This window comes from Sorghum bicolor, chromosome 3, assembly GCF_000003195.3.
Source record: "Sorghum bicolor cultivar BTx623 chromosome 3, Sorghum_bicolor_NCBIv3, whole genome shotgun sequence".
NCBI classification, from domain to species: Eukaryota; Viridiplantae; Streptophyta; class Magnoliopsida; order Poales; family Poaceae; genus Sorghum; species Sorghum bicolor.
Window position 1 is genome coordinate 69900070 of NC_012872.2, and position 21185 is coordinate 69921254.

At 47.6% G+C, this 21185-nt stretch overlaps 2 protein-coding genes across 3 annotated transcripts; both read left to right on the forward strand.

Moving 5' to 3' along the window:
* LOC8078669 (ABC transporter G family member 5) lies at nt 4697–8064 on the forward strand. The gene has a single exon (XM_002456732.2). It carries the CDS (start codon nt 5821–5823, stop codon nt 7840–7842), a length of 2022 nt encoding a protein of 673 aa, XP_002456777.1. The 5' UTR covers nt 4697–5820; the 3' UTR covers nt 7843–8064.
* Nucleotides 16102–19922, forward strand: LOC8078670 (protein IQ-DOMAIN 14). 2 transcript variants are annotated; one of them, XM_002456733.2, is made up of 6 exons: nt 16102–16471; nt 17111–17243; nt 17451–18059; nt 18178–18402; nt 18500–18619; nt 18931–19922. In XM_002456733.2, exons 2-6 carry the CDS (start codon nt 17169–17171, stop codon nt 19591–19593), a joined length of 1692 nt encoding a protein of 563 aa, XP_002456778.1. In that variant the 5' UTR covers nt 16102–16471; nt 17111–17168; the 3' UTR covers nt 19594–19922. The 2 variants fall into 2 exon arrangements, with proteins under 2 accessions (XP_002456778.1, XP_021312966.1); XM_021457291.1 differs by having other exon boundaries at nt 16111–16471; nt 17103–17243.

Genomic DNA, 21185 nt, shown 5'->3' on the forward strand with positions numbered 1-21185 from the left:
GCCTCTTCCGGTGTGTGTCCAGAGCAGAGCACAGCACACACATCGCACACACTTCGTTCGTCGGTCTCGTGAAGGAAGGAACCTGCTGAGACACGTACAGCGAGCTGAGGCAGCAGCACGTACGTACCAACAGCAGAGCCGGCAGGAAAAATCATCCGTCAGCCATGGGCCACCGTGCAACAACGCTCGTCGCCGTCGTCTTCCTCGCCGCCGTCGTGGCGCTGAGCCTGGCGGCGCGGTGCGCGGACGCCGCGAGGCCGGTGCCGCCGAGCCCGGCCGCGGGGTCGGCGTACGAGGCCTTGGTGTCCAGGCTGATGGAGATGCTCCCGCAGGGGCCAAGCGGGGGAGGCGCCGGCCACTGAACACGTCCACGTACGTACGCTGCGGTCGCTCGTAGTCGTAGCCTGCGGTTTCACGCAAGGGTGAAACCTTGTAGTTGTAGCTAGGGTTCTTTGGTTCAATTTTTTTTTTTACTTCTCCATACACCAGTTTTTGCTTCCTTTGAGCTTCCTCTGGTTCTCAGCTCTCAATCTCTCATGAGATAGAGATGTACATACATCATATATTCATATATATACAGGAAAAGTTACTTGTTGTTAATGAATCAGCAGTTTTGTTCTACACCTACGACTACCTGCTAGATCATAAGATGTCATTCTTTTGCCATGCCATGCATGCATGATGGGCGTGAGACTATGAGAGATCTTTGTTCGCGGTAGTGGTTAGGTACACCTGGACTTTGGCGACGAGTTTGCATTGCAGGCATGCATGTGTTGGCCTCTTGGGTGGTGTTTACTGACCAAGTGACCAGACCAACCCGTCACTCGGAATCCGTACGTACAGTCCTCTGCAGTAACAAGATCACGGAAGCAAATCTTAACCAACCCATTTCTCATGGACGAAATCAGAGCAGGGAGGGCTCTGTTTCGCCCAACTTGGCGTGGTCAGGATCTGATCTGTAGTGGTAGATGGTAGATGGGTCGCCACTAGCTAGTCTTTCTTTTTGACTTGTGGCCGTGCCATACGTGGCGTTGCCAACCAAAACAACGATGGGCACGCACGAGCACGAGTAAGGAAAGCAAAAAGTCTAACGCCACAAGTCAATGGCCATTTCTGTTGGTTCCAACGAGTCATGGCTGACAGATTCGACAACTCAAGTGAAAACGTGCAGGGACTGAATTTAGGTGAGGTGCCGTCGGCGTCTCGTGCTGGCTGCTGGAGATGCTATAGCTTGGTCATTGACTGCACGCTCGAGCTACCGCGAAATAGTGGTACCAGTTTTGAAGAAGAAGAAGATGCTATATGCGCATGCTCCGAATTCCTAGAGCACGAGTTCAGGACCACTACGACTCAGAGGAACATGTTTTCTTTTTACTTGAAGCAAAAGCTTCCATTATACATTGGTTCAAGGCTCGTCACCAGAAACCAAAACAATTACAAAGTTTGGTGCATGGTCCATAAACACATCTTCATCAGCAGCACTTAGATCTGCACCATATGTAGCTAATCTATCTGCAACCTGGTTACAACACTTGTTACAGACCGATACAGAAAAAATCTGAAAACTCATATATCATTATGTCTCTAATCTACCTAAAAAGAGCCCCATATGGACTCATGCCCCATGATGTTGAATGAGCGCTTCGCCGAGGATTATAGAGTTTGTCTCCATAAAACTTTATTCATCCCTAGGTAAGCAGCTCTCTCCAAGCTCTTGAGTGCTGCCAGGGCCTCTGCATGCAAAGGGCTCTGCAGCTTACCAGTCCCCAGCTCAAGAACATGTCCCTCCTCATTTCTCACAACAAAACCCCATCCCCTGAACCAGAATTCTGGTAGAAAGAAGCATCAAATATTAATCTTGTAATAGTCAGGCGGTGGTGACTTCCATTTGGGGTGCTTGTCTTGATTTTGTTGATGTGATCTAATTTTGAATCTTTTCTAGCTCCATTTTGGTGAAAAGCAACGGAGCTGCAGATCTCAGTACCTTCATTAGTTTTGTTCCTTGTCATCCACCATTGCCAAAGAAAAATCAGTACTTTGTGTTTCACCTCTGATTCCATGTAACATCTCGGCCCAAGGCTTAATAGAATTAATAGGAGACTCATACCAACAAATTGCAACTTCTTTTTCGGAAGTCCATCTCTAAAGAACTCTAAAGTTAAGCGTGCTTGGCCTAGAGTTTCGGTGCGCGCGAGTAAAAAACATTGTATTTGGGAAGTACTTAGCCTCAAGAACTTGACCATATAATGGGCCTCGAAGTACTTAGCCTCAAGAACTTGTCCATATAATGGGCCTCGCGAGTAAAAAACATTGTCCATACAATGGGCCTCGCGAGTAAAAAACATTATATTTGTGAAGTACTTAGCCTCAAGAACTTGTCCATATAATAGGATGTTTATTTAGGGATGGGTGACCGACCAGGAAGTACTTTCCAGGTGCGCACGAGTAAAAAACATTGTATTTGGGAAGTACTTAGCCTCAAGAACTTGTCCATATAATGGGGTAGTAAAAAACATTGTATTTGGAAAGTACTTAGTCTCAAGAACTTGTCCATATAATGGGGTGTTTATTTAGGGATGGGTGACCGACCGGGAAGTACTTTCTGGGTGTGCGCGAGTGAAGACAAAGTGTGCAGAAAAGACTGGTCGAGCCGTGCACCTTAAAAAACATTGTATTTGGGAAGTACTTAGCCTCAAGAACTTGTCCATATAATAGGATGTTTGGTTGAGTTGTTAAAGATTAACATGTACTGTAACATTTTTGTTTTATTTAGCAATTAGTGTCTAATTATGGACTAATTAGGCTTAAAAAATTTGTCTCGCAAATTATTCTCTAACTGTGTTTTTAGTTTCGTAAATAGTCTATATTTAGCATTTCATACATGTGTTTAAACATTCGATATGACGGATCATAAATTTTACCGCACTCAACCAAGCAGATCCTAACGTAGGTAATTAACGTGGTCTTGTACAACTGTGACGTGGAAATTGGAATACAGTGTAGCGTAGTTATATATTTTTTTCTTGAGAGGTTAGTCCTTCCGTCCAAAAAAGTACGTAGAAGACTACAATTCTAGCATAGTAGCTACTCAAACCATTTTGAATTTAAAGTTTCTATATAAAACATTATTATTTATGATAACAAATAATAGCCTATTAGATACTTTTTTGTCGTATATGCGTATTTTGTGTTATAAATAATAAATATTAATAGTTTTTTTTGAAAGAAATATAGATTGGTTTATTTTTTAAAAAAATGAATAAAAATAGAGCTAGAATTGTACAGTATGTATTTAGGACAAAGAAGAACTTGGCAGAAGAGGAAATCTGCTGGCAACAAAGGGGCATTGAGAAGTGGATCTTACAAGGAGATTTCAATATAGCTTTCTTTCATTTTGTGGCTAATGGCAGGAGGAAAAGGGTGATTCTCCATTTGGAAGAAGGGAAGGTTTTAGAAGATAGAGAAGAGATTCAGGGGGCTATTTATAGCTACTACATGGAGTTATCTGGAAAACAGAAGGAGAGGATAAATTACTGTTTTGGATGGATCAGTGGCTTGAAGATAAATTATCATAAGTCTGAGGTGTATCCAATGGGTTTGTCTAAGAGTGAGCAAAATGAAGATGCTAATATGTTGGACTATAAAGTGGGTTATCTGCCAATGGTTTATTTGGGTATAACAGTCTTGATAAACATTTGAGGATTAATGCTTTGAAAGGGGTACCTGAAAAAAGACAAAAGCGTTTACAGCCTTGGAAGGGGAAGAATATGACCTCTAATTCATCACTAAGTAGTCTGCCAATTTACACGATGGGGTTTTATTTACTACTCCCTGCATCCAAAATTATAAGTCATTCTAAGAATTTTGGAGACTCAAACCATCTCAAATTTGATCAAAATATCATAAGATAATAACATTTATCATAACAACTAAGTATCATTAGGTTCTTCATTAATTATTTTTTATATTACATTTATTTAATGCCATAAATTTTTGTAATTTTTTCTATAGTTTTGGTCAAACTTGAAATGCTTTGATTCTCCAAAATTCTTGGAATGACTTATAATTTAGAATGGAGGAAGTACAAGAAAGCATACATGATAGACCTATTCGAGTGAGCTTTTTTTTTGGCAAGGAGCAGGGGACAGTTTCAAATACCATATGATTAAATGGAGGAGTTTGTGTATTCCAAAAGATTTTGGGGGTATGGATATCATTGATACTAGGGTGATGAACGAGGCTCTAATAGGGAAATGGGGGTGGAGAATCTTACAAGCTGATATGACATATCAATGCATTAAACTGCTACATAGGAAATATCTAAATAGGCATGCCTTTTTTCAAGTCTCGGGAGTGGGTTGTTCTCAATTTTGGAAAGGGGTCTTAAAAGCTAAAGATATTCTGAAGTGGGGCTGTCAGGTTCAAGTAAATAATAGGGAGAGTACTAGATTTTGGGAAGAAGTCTGGGTAGGAGATATACCCCTCAAGTTGGAATTTCCAACACTACATGAGCTTTGTAGAGACCAGGACAGCATGGTGAGCGATAATTGGGCAGGGGATGGATGGAACATTGAGTTCAGAAGAGCTTTGGGGGAAATGATTTTAAAGAGTGGGAAAGACTAATAGGTATCCTAGATGGTTACAGGCTAAATGAGGGGAAGGATCATTTTACTTGGGGACTAGAAAAGTCAGGGAACTATTCCATAAGATCAATGTACATGTACATGAGATTGACATTTAGGGGTGTTAATAATAAAAGAATGAAAAAACTCTGGAAAAGTAAGCTACCAAATAAAATTAAAGTTTTTTTTTGTGGTTGGCTACACAAGATAAGCTTTAAACTGGGGTCAATTTAGGCAAAAGAAACTGTAAGGAGAACACAAATTGTTGTCTTTGTGTGGTTCGAGAAACAACTGACCATATTTTCCTTCAGTGTCATTTAGCTCGTATGATCTGGTTTTGTTTTAAAGAAGCACTTGGTTTGGGATAAGGTTTCAACTCTGCACGAGGTCTTTGAGCAATGGATCCCTTTGGGTGACACTAATTACCATATATTCTTTTCATTCTTGCAACTGTGATGTTAGGAGGTTGACGACCAGCTCATCAGCTCCTCTATAACTAGGAAGGGAAGGGAAGGGAAGGAGGCGCCCAGTCCTCTCGTCTTCCTCTTGGGCTCGATAGATTTTTCCCTCCTATGCCTGTCGACGATACAAAACAGATTGATATGCGCTCGATCACGTGGAGAGGAGAGCTGTAGCCTGCCGGCAAATGTACAGGTGGGACGGTGGAAGATCGCCGGCCTAACTAACGTCCAACCCCAGCTAAGCTTAGCTAGTTGAGGAGCTGAGTACTCCTTCCATCTAGTAAGAGGTGGGTAGAGGCAGCAGAGCAGGTTGGAGTGAGAGGGAGGATTCACGGGCAGCCAAGAGGGAAAGGAAGGCGCCAAACAAGGAAGCAGCACCCGTGCTGTCTGCCCTGTCGTGCGAGAGCGAGCGAGCTCACGGGTCACCCCCAGCCAAGACAGATGATGACACATTACAGCGAGGAGTAGCACGGGCTCGTACGTACCATACCATTGTCCTCACCTCAGCTCAGCTCCTTCCACGGGGATCCAGACCCAGAGCCACACGCTCACTCTCCAAGCTCACCCGCCATTGCTAGCTTCTCAAGCTGAGACGCACGCATACACCGAGCGCGATCGAGCCATGTCACGCCCAATTTAAGTAAGGCAGCCACCGCCATTGCTAGCTCATCATCAGCGCCGGCCAATTAAGGAGCTGAGGAAGACAACCCACCGTACCGTCATCATCCGCAGCAGCAATGCCCAAGAATTCCTGCGCCGGCGGCTGCGAGATCCAAGCCAGCGGCATCAACTACCGCATCGCCGTCTCCACCCGACCACACCCTCCTCTCAAGGTCTGGAGCCGGTCAGACGACGACGTCCATGTCCAAGACCACCAGGACCACCACCACCACAGCGTCCGTCATGTGCTCAGGGACGTCTCCTGCCGCGCGCGCCCCGGGGAGCTGTTCGCCATCGTCGGCCCCAGCGGCGCCGGCAAGTCCACCCTGCTCGAGATCCTCGCTGGCCGCCTCTCCCCGTCCCCGCAGCCCGACCTCCTCCTCCTCCTCGACGGCGCCGCCGCCCACAGCGCCGACCTCCGCCGCGTCTCCGGCTACGTCACCCAGCAGGACGTGCTCTTCCCGCTGCTCACCGTGCGCGAGACGCTGCTCTTCAGCGCGCGCCTCCGCCTAGGCGCCGCGCGCCTGCCCGCCAAGGACATGGATGCCCGCGCCGACGCGCTCCTCGACGACCTCACCCTGCGCCGCGTCGCTGCCACCAGGATCAAGGACCTCTCCGGCGGAGAGCGGAGGCGCGTCTCCATCGGCGTCGAGGCCGTGCATGACCCGCCCGTGCTCATCCTCGACGAGCCCACCTCCGGCCTCGACAGCGCCTCCGCGCTCCAGATCGTCGGCGCGCTCCGCGCCATGGCCGAGACGCGCGGACGCACCGTGCTGCTCAGCATCCACCAGCCGGGAGCGCGCATCGTCAAGATGTTCGACTCCGTCCTCCTGCTAGCCGCCGGCTCCGTCCTCCACCAGGGCACCGTCGACCAGCTCCGCGCCCTGCTCGGGGACGCGGGCCTCCACCTGCCCCCGCACGTGGACGCCGTCGAGTTCGCCATCGACTCCGTGGACGCGCTCCGCCTCCACCACCGCCACGCCGGTCTGCAGGCGCCGCCTCCCCAGCCCCAGCCCCAGCCGTCGGGCCGCTGCACGCTGCAGCATCTGTTCCAGCTGCACAGCAAGCAGGTGGCCGACGAGGACACCGCCGCCGTCGTCCCCATGGTGGCCAGCGCGGCCACGGGCAGCAGCCGGTACGCCAACTCGCGGGCGCGCGAGGTGGCGGTGCTGTCGCAGCGCTTCTTCAAGAACGTGGCGCGGACGCGGCAGCTCTTCGCATGCCGCACCGTGTGCATGCTGGTGGCGGGGCTTGCGCTGGGCTCCATCTTCTACGACCTCGGCGAGGACAAGGTGGCGGAGCGCGTGGGCCTCTTCGCCTTCCTGCTCACCTTCCTCCTGTCATCCACCACGGAGGCGCTGCCCATCTTCCTGCAGGAGCGCGACATCCTGGCCAAGGAGACGTCGTCGGGTGCGTACCGGGTGTCGTCGTACGCGTTGGCCAACGCGGTGGTGTTCCTGCCCTTCCAGCTCGCTCTGGCCGTCGTGTTCGCGGCGCCGGTGTACTGGCTGGCGGGTCTCCGTCGCACGGCGGCGGCGTTCAGCTACTTCCTGCTGGTGATATGGCTGATCCTGTACACGGCGAACTCGGTCGTGGTGTGCTTCGCGGCGGCGGCGCCGGACTTCGTGGTGGGGAACGCGGCGATCCAGGGGGTGATGGGCTCCTTCTTCCTCTTCTCGGGCTACTTCATCGCGCGGTCGGCGATGCCGGCGTGCTGGGTGTTCATGCACTACCTGTCGCTGTTCAAGTGGCCGTTCGAGGCGCTGCTGGTGAACGAGTTCGCCGGCGGCGGGAGGTGCGTGGTGCGGGCGCTGGGCGAGTGCGTGGCGACTGGGGACGAGGTGCTGCGGCGCGAGGGGCTCGGGGAAGAGTGCAGGTGGCGCAACGTCGGCGTCATGGTGGCCTTCATGGCGGCCTACAGGGTGTTGGGCTACGTCGTGCTGAGGGTGAGGTGCAGCCTCGCGCTCAACAAGGGGGCCGTGGCCGCCGGACCACCCGGCCTCGGCCTCAGCCGCCGCCTGAGAAGCCAGCTAGCCATCATAGGCGCCGCTGCGTGGCCCTCGCCGTCTTCGTCGTCTTCTTCCACCCCGCCGCCATGACTGTGACTCGCCCACCACCTCGCTCCCAGTTATTAAATGGCATAATAATTTGCCAAGCAAATCCACTAGTGTGCTTACTTGTTTTAGCTGCCCGGTTTTCCCACGAGCATCCATCCTTTTGCTTGGTGATTCCTACGGAGGAGTACATATATCTATTGTATGTATTATATACTTTTTGAGTAGTAGTAACAATATACGGAGTACGTCCTGAAATTTGGCTTACATTGATTTATTAATTTGTTATGAAAAAAAAATTATTTATTTAGCGTATCGCGGTCGATCTACACCTCACCTGAAGTATTTTGGAGCCTACTATCACACGATTTTCCCCCCTCAAAATCGAATTAAGAAAAATAAGATTATCAAATGAAGCAGATATTTTCTATGAATTACAGATTAAAAGTTCTACATATGGATTCAAAATTAGACATACATACAAATCTTAAAAAAAACAAATGAAAAAACAAAGAATTTTCAAATAGTTATGTACTTACACCAATTCTATCCAGAAGTTACACCAAAATGATCGTTGTAACTTTAATATAAATATAGTGTAAATTCATAATAACTACATATTCAGGTGTGGGGAAGAAAATTTTGCATGCAAAGGAAAAACGTAGATGAGGATTGATTTGCGTGCGGAAATTTTGGATAGAAAGAGATATTTAATGATTTGCATGCGGGAGAGATTCACGGAGACAACTCCTTTTGCAGTGCTCCTCTAAAAGAGATTCTCGTACACGTACTCCCACAGAGGCAGGGGTTGACGGAGATAAGAGGACGGAGGAATCAGACGACCGGAAAAGATCAAGTGATAGGAGCCAAAGAATTGCTCGAGTGAGATACAGATTTAGCGTATCTAAAAGTATTGTTGAAGTAGTGAATTGTATCCTAGTCAAAAGAATACACAAATCTCGCACAAATGTGCAGCCTGTGACATGATAGGATTCCGTTAAAAAAAGTGGGATAAGAGAAGCAAAGAAGTAAAGATGAGCATGCAACTCGGGCATCGCGGCCCGGCCTAAAGCATAGTTTTTTAGCCCAGCTCAAACACGACATGGCCCGATGCAGAGCAGCAGAGGGTCATGCTTAGGACACACCCTAGGCACATAGGTCGGCACAGCACAGCCCGGTAAAATCGTCTAGGCCCACAAATATATATAAAGTTGTTTTGAACTTCTAACCCTAGTTCCTATTTTCATATATCTAGTCGCCACAGTCCGCACTCATTGCGCAAGCCTTCCACCCGCGGACAAGCGCTCCCCTTCCATCGCGTCGCACGAGGGCCGCCCCACCCCTTTCTCACGTTGCGGACACCCCTCCCCATTCCTCGCGACGGTCGTCGAGCACCTCCTCCCTCTCCTCATAGCGCTAACGGACAAGCACGACCTCATGACACGAGCGCCGATGCCGATGCCTCCTCGTGTGAAGCCGCTGCGGAAACTAAGCATGTTGGCCTCGACCTTCGCCCCGACACCAGATCTACTGGCCACAATGGCGAGCTCACCGACGACCACCGCCTCTTGGAGCCCGCGTTTCCTCCCCTTCCCCTCTCTATGGACCTCACGCTAGTCATGGGGACGCCCACCACCCCCTTCCTCGCCCTGTGCCGCCACGTGCCACCCTCGTCAGCGCCTCTACCCCCTCCTAGTCTCGCGCCTCTACGCAACACCCTTCGTGGGTCTCGGGCTGGCCCGAAGTCCTTGGCTCCTTAGCAGGTCATGCTTAATTATAAAGCCAACCCGCCCTGAAAATCGGCCTGGCAGATCGTGCTTGTATCGTCAGCCAGGCACGAAGGCGGATGGCGGGCCCTAACATGACGGGCCAAGCTCTACGCCCTAAATGCTCATATTTAGAGAATCTTGGATGATGAATTTAATGCTCATAGGATTCAGAGCAAATTCATTGTTATCTCCCTCGAGCTCTCGTATCTATTTAATTAGCAAATGTGACCATACTTTACAACAAAATATACAACTTGTTGCGCGATCATCCAAATGATTTGAGGCTCAGAGATTTATCTAAAAATAACATTATCTGTTCCAGTCTGCTCTAACTCATACAAACACGAGTCACAAATTCAGGTCACAGATGGTGAGATGTCCAAAGGCATCGTGAGAAGTATAAATTCTTCGACTATAACAATAATGTGTGGTACTTGTATTTTCATGTTTGTTTGGAGGACATAATTAATCAACGCTAAGCAATTCTTTGCCACATGGGACATGTGTTGCTTAATTTTTTTTATGTTTGACTAGATTTATAGAAAATATTACCAATATTTATATCTCTAAATAAGTTAATTATAAAGCTAGATTCAACGATCTATTTAACCATACTAATAATGCACCATAAAAACATTTTTTCTTATATGTATTTAGTGGTGTTGAGTGCATTTGATTTCTGGTGAGGTGAGAATGACGGTTAAAAGGGATTATCTGTCAAATCTGCCAGCAATTCAGCAGTGTTTTCTTTCATAATAAATCAGTGAATAATATTTTTAGTCATGACTTATCGGCCAAGCAAACAGACTGTGCATGGCAAGTGTGGGAAACAACATTAGCCTAGCATGGCCAGTTTAAATATTTGTGTACTTTATACTCCCACCGTTCTGAATTGTGAGTCGTTTTACCTAGTATATATCTAGATGTATAATAAAAGTTATGTATTTAAAAAATCAAAATGACTTATAATTTTAAACGAAGGGAGTACCAAAGGAACTCTAGGTCCGACAACCAGTAGCTAAGGATAAAACAGAATTAAGGTATGGCAAGGTAGAAAAGAATAAGCAAAGAGTCAAAATTGGAGTAATTTTATATTGTCAAATGTGCGTCCCACCACTAGCAATTCATCAAGATACATATGAACATATATAAATGATAAATAATTCTATGCTAGTTTTTTATGTACAAAATTGCAATATGGACCTCTGGTTTTGGTATTGCATTTGCCCTACCAGATCCATCTTTTACTTAACAATTTTTACCGTGCTTCATAAATTAAACAAGCAAATAAAGTAATTGACCGATGAATTTATTTTAAAAACAAAGAACAAATGATGATCAGGCCTTCGGCAAGGCAGTATGGGCGTTTGGCCTTACGTGATCTGTGCTAAGGGTGCAAATGTGTGATGATTAGGTGCACCTCTAAAACTCTTAAGTTCAAATATTTATACTACTTCTCCAAAAAAATTAAGAAGTAGTACAAATATTTGAATTAAAGAGGTTTGGAGGTGCACCTAAAGGTTACCCCTTTGCACCCCTAATCTGTGCTAGTGAGACGTGATCGTGCTGAGCGGCTGAGCGCCTCGCCTCTCGGCAGCTCTTAGCTCGGGATGACGGCACGATGGACGGGCAGAGTACTGCTTCCTTCGTTTCAAATTATAAAATATTTTAAGAATATTAGAGAATCAAATCATATTAAGTTTGATTAAAATTATAGTAACAATTATAAAGATTTATAACATCAAATTGATATTATTATGAAAATATAATTAATGAATAATTTAATAAGATTTAGCTAGTATTATAAATATTATTATCATATTATATAAATTTAGTCAAACTTGAGATCCTTTGAATCTAAAGAAATCTTAGAATGTCTTATACTTTGAGATAGAGAGAGTACTAGATTTTTTTTATAAGAAAAAAAGGATAAAATTGAGCAAGAACCAATAAATTTGGAATTGCGGCCCCCAACAAATTTGGAGCAAGAACCTGGTTGTATTGTATCAACTCTGAATGCTGGATGCTCCTACTCGAGCCTAGATGCAGCATCCAAAAACCCCTCAGTACCCTAACAACCTTAGCCCTCGTGCATCTTGCTTGACAAAAGTTGTGTGTTTGGCTTTATTAGATTATTATGTATGTATGATGCAGGGATCTGAACAGGAGGTAGCAAAGGTGACACACCCTTTAACTGTTCAGAGAAACAATTTGACAGTTAGGACACTAGAAGAAGTATGTAAACAATTTGACAGGAAAACCATATGTGCGGCCGTCAAGGCCGATGCTTACCCTGTGTTGCTTGTATTTGTCCTGGATCACCATCATGGATGAATATTTCCGGTTCAGCTGCAACTGATGTATGGCAGCAGCTCAGTCCTTCAACTCAGATGTCGTGCCGTACATGCCTGGCAATTTGAGCCGCCACTAGCAAGCAGCAGGACTTTAGCTTTGATCAAAACAAAGTTAATTCATTCCGTATATATATCCGATTCAAAGAAAGTAGGCGGTCTTACTTGGCAATTGCCATGGCCTGCTGTGCTGGATTATATTTCCATTGTTACCAGACGACTCGATCACGTTCTCCTCAAACAACCAACCAATCAATCTGCGTTGAGTAACAGGTAGTACATACGTACAACAAGAGTATAAGTAAAGACATGAGGCTAAGTAAAGTTTGTAAGCAGTCACCCAAACACATACATTTCACTATGGCTTCTACATCTGCCTCTCCTCAACCTCCCTTCACCTTCGCAAGCCCAATCTCATTCTCATCATCAGAAGCTCATGAGGACGCACTCGACTTCGACTACGAATCCTGGATCCAGCAATCCAAGATCGCCAACTGCTACTCTTCTTCTAATAATAATAAGCGGCTGTGGATGGATGATGCAGAGGCAGATGCGATCAACAGGCACCACCAGGAGATGATGCTTCGAGTGGCGGACAATCTGCCCGAGGAAGCCTATGAACTGTCGCTGCGAGACATCACCGAGCTGGCACTGCCTCCTCCTCCTCCTCCTCCTCCTCCTCCAACTAGGGCCAGATCAACCACAAGGAGTTTGCCCTGCCGGCACAAGAGTACTCCCTCTATCTCTATGGAGGGACCAGGCAGCTTCATCATTAAGTTCTTCATGCCCTCGCCATCAAGAGCTGCTGCTTCTTCCTCTCGTGGTGGTGGGAGGAACAAGAGCTTCTCCACTAGCTCAACGACTGTTATATCTGTATCTAAAAGGTAGTATGTTTCGTTCCAGGATTGAATTAATTAAGCTGCATTCTCTGACCTTCGATTCTTGTCTAACTAAAATCATGGCCACCATATTCTTGTCTAACTAACCATCTGGTCATTCCATCAGAAACAATACATGCATAATAACACGGGGAATGCCTTATCTGCACAAGTTTAAAAAAAGGAAACACGTACTTTATAAGCATAAGCAGCTGATGTACAAATTTGCAGGAAACCAATGAGTTGCTATCCATTCTTCAATTCAAGCAAGTACAAGGCGAAACACAAACTTACAGGAAATCAATGAGCTGCAATCCACTCTTCGTTTCGTGCAAGTGCAGGACGAAACACAAATTTGCAGGAAATCAATGAGATGCAATCCACTCTTTAGTTCAAGGCAAAACTGACAGCCAATGGAAGGAAACTTGAGGCGGCTGAGGATCAATCAAAACGGCTGCTCAACTTGTTCATGCTGCAGGTTACGTAAAGAGTGTTATGTAAATAAGTTATGTATGCTATTTTTTTAATAAAGTTCATCATCAACAATACACGATTTCAATCCAAACATATCTTCCTACAATTGAAATTGTGTGTGTGTGTGTGTGTGTTTGAGAATTAATTGAAATTGGTATTTGGACACGAGCCGCAGAAAATGGGCCATGGCCCAGAAAAATAAAGTTGCCCACATTGGGAAAGACTTGTGCGTCCAAAGGCCCATAAAGTGAGGCCCAAATAAGAACACGCAAAGGAGGCTCCGGCCGTCTGGCTTGTGCGCTGTATCAAGAGGCAAGTTCAGTATGCACTACCTACCACCGGTTTCAGGCAGGAGATGTTTGCGTTGCACAGCTACAGCTAGCCACCTGCATGTAGCCATGGACATGGACCTTCATCTTCTTCTGAGGATATCTTGCAACTGAAGCAGCGAAAGGCCGGCGCCGGCGGTGGCTGTGGTCATCCTCCGGTGACTTCACGTGCGTGCAGCGTGCACTCACTGCACATGCCACATGGGGAGTCCTGAACTCGCACCCCTGCCAGCCAAGCTTTGGCCTTGTTTAGTTCCTAAAAAATTTCAAGATTCTCCGTCACATCGAATCTTGTGGCACATGCATGAAGTATTAAATATAAACAAAAACAAATACTGATTACACAGTTTACCTGTAATTCGCGAGCCGAATCTTTTGAGTCTAGTTAGTCCATGATTGGATAATATTTGTCACAAACAAACGAAAGTGCTACAGTAGCCAAAACCAAAAATTTCCCTCAACTGAACAAGGCCTTTGTGTGCTATGCTCGCCTGATCGCCCTCCACTGGCCCAGCCTGGAGCGCACAACACCAGTTCCTGCAACACCAGACCACTGTTTGCAAGGCACAGTATAGTATTCTTCTTCCTTTCTGAATTCTGATCCCTACTCACCGGCAGCTCTTACAGGTTTGTGTGTGCGTGTGTCGATCGACCACCACGGCACCACCGGGTGGAAACAGTACGCAATCGAGCCTTATAATCCTCGACGTTAGGTGTGTGAAAACGTATAAGAAGAGCTAACTTGAACCGCATGAACTGTACCTACAAGGAACTAAACTTCAGAAATATCTACTTCTTCAGCTTTATTTCCAGTGCTTTCAGATACAACTATAAAAAAAACAGATATTTGCATGTGGGACGTCGGTTATGATTTTTTTTTTTTAAAAAAAAGTAGGAAATGCACTTGTGTATATTAAATAAGATTACACTCGAGTCCAACTGCCCAACTGGTTGCTCTTTCATCAAATAATTAATTTTCAGAACAGAAGCAAGCAGAAAGGCGCCTACTTTACTTTACTCTATTCCAAATTAAAACAAAACAGGGGGGCAATGCATCAACGCAATGTATGTACGTGTATGTCCTAGCTAGAAGCAACGTCGGAGCTGAGGTGAGGTGACGGCTCCAGCAGGACGCAGATAGTTGCGGAGATGAGGACAGAATTGACAATGAGGGCCATGGATGTGGCCTACATGTATATGTGTTGTTAGGAGCAACTCCCAGCACTAAGCCGCGCTCTGATTTCGACCAGGGACCCAACTACCTAGCTACGCCTTTATCTTATGACATGTTAAGTTGCATTTCATTTCATCTCTGGAGTACCTTGCAAGCAACACTCCATCGTCGTCGTCAGTCTCCTCGGCGCTTAAGCCACTCAATCCCCCACATTCATTTCCCCTTCTTTTACAACACGTTCCACTCATGTATGTAGTCATGTACACATAAGGGAGATCATAGCAGGGCCGGGGTCAATGTTGTCGCTCTGTGATTGATTCAGTTCGTCCTATATATGATCTCTCTCCCATTTTTTGGTATATAAATAATACTGCATCCCGTTATAAAATAGCTGATGCGTACTCTACTTGGCTCTGCCGGACTTTGAAATTTTGATTGCCAACAAACAAACTTCTAAATTTTTATAACCCGATGGCAGAATGTAAAATAATTTTTTTTTTCAAAATTTTGGCAGAATGGAGTAGAAAATTATTCAGTGCTAGCTCAGTTAGAAGCCGCCTGCAACTGCAAGAATATTGGGTGGCCCCACAAAGATGCTGGCTGGTTGTTGATGGTAACTTCATTGACAAAATGCTGCTAATCAGGATGACAGTTGGAAGTGAATCATCGTGCTGGTCCGGAGGATTCATCCTCAAGCAACTGTGTGTGAGCAATGACATAGCCATCAAGTTACCGGATGATCAAGATGAGGCTGGCTGCCTGGCTGCTATCTCATATAGGATAGTGATCTAGACTCTAGCACAGGTTAGTTACAGAAAAGTTTCAGAGTTAACCAACAACCAGCACGATCATGACAGCATCATTGCCCACGTTAAAAACCCACACAGAACCTTGCAAAATCGAATCATGCGTAATTAGTATTCGTCAAACATGTTGTGGCGCACAATAACATCTGAACAGTGACTGTTAGGTGACGGCAAGCACTTCTGTCTGTCTGATCAGTAGCCGTGAATTTAGTCTGAACTGGATTTCAGAGTCCACACTGATCTTTAATTTATGAACCAAGCAAAACATTACCACCCAAAAAGAAAATCCAGGTAAGTATTTAGTATCCCCTTTGCTCATACTAGTTCAGTGTAGACCAATGATAGTGAAACATACCTGCTACTATAACCTACCATAACTTCTTGTAGAATGCCCAATATATAGGATATTCTTTCAACCAATCACGTTGCAGCCTTACTAGCTGGATGGTCTGCGTACAACTGCACAGGCCATGCTGTACAACTACAAGTATGCATCACACATGGCAGCAGGGGTCCCAAAAAGACATGTTGGAAGTACTGCTACTGCATAGGCAAGGCACAACAGAACAGTGACCCTCAAGTCCTCCTCCCTGCAGCGCTGCAGCAAAATGCTATGCTGCCTTTTGAGGCTTGGCAATCAAGCAAGGTTGGTCGGGTGTCATCGAGTGGGAAAGTGGGCACTCCCATTCATCACCACCAATCCGCAAAAGAAATCTATAAGACGGCCCTCTCACGACGTGCAGAGAGTTAGTTCGAAGGGAAAAAGGCCATGGCCAGGTGCGGTCCTCCCGTGCCTGCATGGAGCTAGATGTCATGATCGTGAGGACTGCATTACAACTCTGGTGAAGTGTGAGCAAGATCTTGGAAAGAGAGGCTGTGGAACTGTAAACAAGGTATGCACCTTTGGTTCACATTATCCTCTCATTTTGTTTCATTTTTCCACCCTGAAAATAAGATATCCCCTGCTATGTTGCACTGTAAATATGCAAATCATGCTAAATTTTTCAGCAACTACTGAACTGCTCAGTAATGTAATTTTTCTGAACATTATTTTTAGAACTTGGTCGCTTCATTCGTTCATACAAACTTTAACCTACAGGATTCGATTAAACTCAGTTACCTTGTATATCAGCAGTTGAAGTTTTCCTGGAAGTCTTGAATAGAGTAGCACATGTATGCTGTTGAATTATGTTCATGCCCATCAACTCTTTGGTGTTACACTTCCGCTTTAAAGACACTTCTACACTGCAAAAAATAAATACAGTAGAAATGATAGTGATATCGGGTACTGTAAGTGTAAGGATTACCACACATTCGAAGTTCAACTTTACAGACTGATAATAATGTGTTCATGTTCTAGTTATTAGACAGGTCATTGCTTCTGAACAAAGCGCCAGACTTTCTTACTCTTGCCTCGAATACTTTATGATTTTGCACGACCAGTGTTTACTTATTAAAAATAGTATTTCATCAGAACAATGATGCAAACTTTCTTTCCCACTCGTCCGTTGTTAATGGAATTAGAAATACAGAGACCTCCCTGGCAGGGAGAAATGTTAAAAGACGGTAGCAAGGAGAAATGTTAAGGAGATGGGTAAGAAGGGAAATTGGTTCACTGCACTCAAGAAGGCCTTCACCTCAAGCCCCAAGGAGAAGCCACCAAATGTAAGCTGGTACTCGAAAATCGATCCTAATTCATTGACTGATTATATATATGCATGCTTTAGCTACATTTCAAAGTAGATTTTCTCACCAAATCAAGTATTTGTACCATTTTGCAACCAACCATGGTTAATGGAAGTCAAGAGAATCTGGATTGGATGTTGATTGCTGTGGAGTAACGTGCTCGATCAATGGCAAATTGGCGTGCAGGTGCATCAGCTGGTAGCGCAGTACCCGTCTTCGCACGGGCACGGCAGGGACAAGAAGCGATGGGGAGGCTTCGGGCGGACGCGGTCGCACGCGGAGCCGGCGTCGCCGGCGGCGGGCGCGCTGATCAACATCCCGCTGTACCGCGAGCCGAGCAGCATCGAGAAGATCCTCGGCGACGCGGAGATGGACCAGCAGCGCCAGTACTACGCCGCCACCAGGGCGCAGTACCAGATCACGCCGGCGAGGCCCACCACCGCCGTCGCCGCTAGTGCTGCCGCGCCGCTGCCACAGCCGGTGGTGGGAACAGCACGTGAGCGTGAGCGTGAGCGCGAGCGCAGCAGAGAGGACAAGCCGGCCGCCGTGGTGCTCCCGCTGCCGCCGCCGTCCCCTCCACCGCTGATCAGGAGGTTCGACCATGACAGGGAGCAGCAGCAGAAGCTCCAGCAGCTGCAGCTGCAGCCGCAGAGCAGGGCCGAGACGGAGTGGCGGCGGCAGCCGCAGCCGCAGCCGCAGCCGAGGCGGCACCGCGCGGCGAGGCAGCGCGCCGCACCGCCGGACCGCGCGCGCGCCGCGGCCGTGGCGATCCAGTCCGCGTTCCGGGGCTACATGGCAAGTCCATCTCGTCCCCTACCTCTGCTCCTCGCGTTCGCACGACGCATCATCGATGCGGTTGGTTGTGACGTCGCGCGTTTTTTTTTTTAAAAAAAAAATGGCGGTGTGGCTGCAGGCGCGGCGGAACTACCGGTCGCTGCGCGGGCTGATCCGGCTGCAGGGCGTGATGCGGGGCGCCAGCGTGCGGCGGCAGACGGCGCAGGCGATGCGGTGCATGCAGACGCTGGTCCGCGTGCAGGCGCAGGTGCGCGCCAGCCGCGTCGAGGCCATGGAGCGGCGCAACCGGCAGCACCACGGCGCCATGCTCAGGGACGGCGGCAGGTGGCGCGCCGGCTCACAGGTACTAGATAGACGTACTCCATGGCTTTGATCGCCTCAGCTCAGCGCACGGCCAACGCAAGAATTTTAAGTGACACGAAACTCTCCGTGCGATCCAGGACGGCGGCATTTGGGACGACAGCCGGCTGACGCGGGAGGAGGCGGACGCGCGGACGAAGCGGAAGGTGGAAGCCGTGATCAAGAGGGAGAGAGCCCTCGCCTACGCCTACTCCCATCAGGTATGGTGACCCTGCCGCAACACACGCAACCCGTCCTCCACCGCCGCCATGGCCCATGGACATGGAACGGAATACAAAAAGGCACAGGTTTGGGGCCGGTGAACTGGTGATCGGCCACCTAAAAGTAAAGCAGGCGGTGGTGCGCCGTCGCTGTTTGGCAGGAGCTGGAGTTGGGATTATTCTCGCTGCTCTCTCGCTAGTCGCTACACCTTGTCATCCGATCGGATGTGATCACACGCAACGCGACTGATGGGTACTGTTTGTTTGTTGTACTGTCCTTTTGGCAATGGTATCGGCGGCGGCGACGGCAGCTGCTGAAGGCGACACCGATGGCGGCCCACGCGATCCTAGCGGACCTGCAGTCGGGGCGGAGCCCCTGGTGGTGGACGCCCATCGAGCGCCACCACGAGCCGGGGAGCTACCGCCCAGTGGAGCCCGCCATCAGCAAGCCCCGGCCGGCGCTCGCGATCGCCCACCGCGAGACGACGCCAATGGCGATGACGGCGGCGACGACGCCGGCCCGGTCGGTGGTCTCGGCCTACTCCAAAACAAGGACCACGAGGCCCGTGACCAAGGTGGGAGCCCCCCCGGCGCCGTCGTTGAGCTACGTGGGGAGCATCCGCGACGACGAGAGCCTGACGAGCTGCCCGGCGTTCGGCGGCGTGCCCAACTACATGACGCCCACGCTGTCGGCGTCCGCCAAGGCGCGGGCGCGGGCGCACCTGCAGCAGCAGCAGAAGGCGGCCCAGGAGAAGCCCAGGTTCTCGTTCGGGCTGGGGCAGAGCATCGGGAGTTGGGCCAAGAGCCCGTTCTGGAAGGCCGGCGGCGGCGGCGGGCTGCCGTCGTCGAGGGTGGCCACGCCGGCGGCGTCGGTGGCCGGCGGGCGGCACCGGTCGACGCGGTCGATCAGCGGGCTCAGCGTGGACTCCACCGTGTCCATGCCGGCCGGGATCGGCAGGAGGCCGTTCAAGTAGATATATATATACACGTGTCGGACTCACGGTTGCTTGCATTGCATCATTCTTCTTGTTCTTCCATCTCCTTTCGACGCATTTGTGCTTGGAATTTGTACGTACGTGATTGGGTGGTGTGGCTTGTTGTGGGTTACCATTGCGTTTGCTGATTCGCTGCTCTTTGCTAGCTCCCTGTTTGCTGGCCTCCTTTGTCCCCAGCCTTATTTTGGTTTTTGAGGGGCCAGTGAGCTGTAGCGTGTAAACTCGGCGACTCCATCGAACAAACCTACATGCGTTAAGTAAGTTCTTGATTTGTCAATTAGCATGGATGCCGATGCATATCCATTTTAGTTGATCGCACCACTCAAGGAAAGTAAGGGGGGGAAAACATTCATGTTGTTCCTGTTTTCGTTTTCGGCACTACTTCGATAGCACTTTCAGCGAACGAATAATATTTTTCTCTCACAACATTTCAGTATCACCATCAACATCAGCCAAATTTTAGCGAAACTATGTGGATCCTAGTCTCTTCTGTCCAAATTATATTCCCAACCTTTGGTTGACTTCATTTACTCTGACTACTCCAACCAAAAACATTTATGAGCATTCAAAGCCCCCTCTCTTCTCCCCTCTTGATTCCTAGATGAGATATTGCAATGGATTGTGAGAGGGAAGGGTAATCGCTAGGAAGTTGTGATTCACCTTTTGAACACTAGAGCTTTTTGTCAAGCCAATGAAGTTCATATTTTCTTTTACTCTTGGTTCTTTGCCTCTAGATGGCTAGGCGTCCCCCAGGAGCTCAACTTAGATGGTGACCAAAGAGGTTTGTATTACATCATTTGATCTATTGGAAAGTTCAAGTTGAATTGCATGGTCACTTGAGAGAGGATTAGAGCTGAAAGATATTTTTGACTTTTACAGTCACCTCAAAAGCGAGGATGTAGGCATTTTTTACCAAGCCAATAGGGCAGCCCCCTACCTTTCTTGTATTAAAGAGGGTACAAAAGTTACAAAATTTACAAATGTACAAAGGCCTTATTTAGTTTCCACTTAAAACTAAAAGCTTTTTAAAATTCTTCGTCACATCGAATCTTACGCCACATGCATAGAGCATTAAATATAGATGAAAACAAAAACCAATTGTACAGTTTATCTGTAAATCGCAAGACGAAACTTTTAAGCCTAGTTACTCTATGATTGGACAATGTTTATCAAATAAAAATAAAAATAAAAATGCTACAATAGCGAAATCTAAAAAAATTTCAGAACTAAACAAGGCCAAAGGTCACAGGGCCAGAACCCAAAGACTATATAACTATCTCTCCACAAATTAAGAGGTGTTTGTCTTGATTGCTCGCCTTTGGTGCACGTTTGTTACATTAATTCATCAAGTCCAAAAAACAAATAGGTATAGCAAACTCACGTTCTGCATAGGTCAACATCAAATTGAATTTTTCATAGGAAAAAAAAAACACCTTTTCCAAACATACTCGAAGGAACCGGAGTACCGGACCGTCTAAACATGGGCCAGGCCGAAACGTCCGGCAGGGGTGGAGCTGGGCTTGTAGCAGACACGTGGCAGGGCTCCACCAGCCACCGTTCCCTCAATCGAC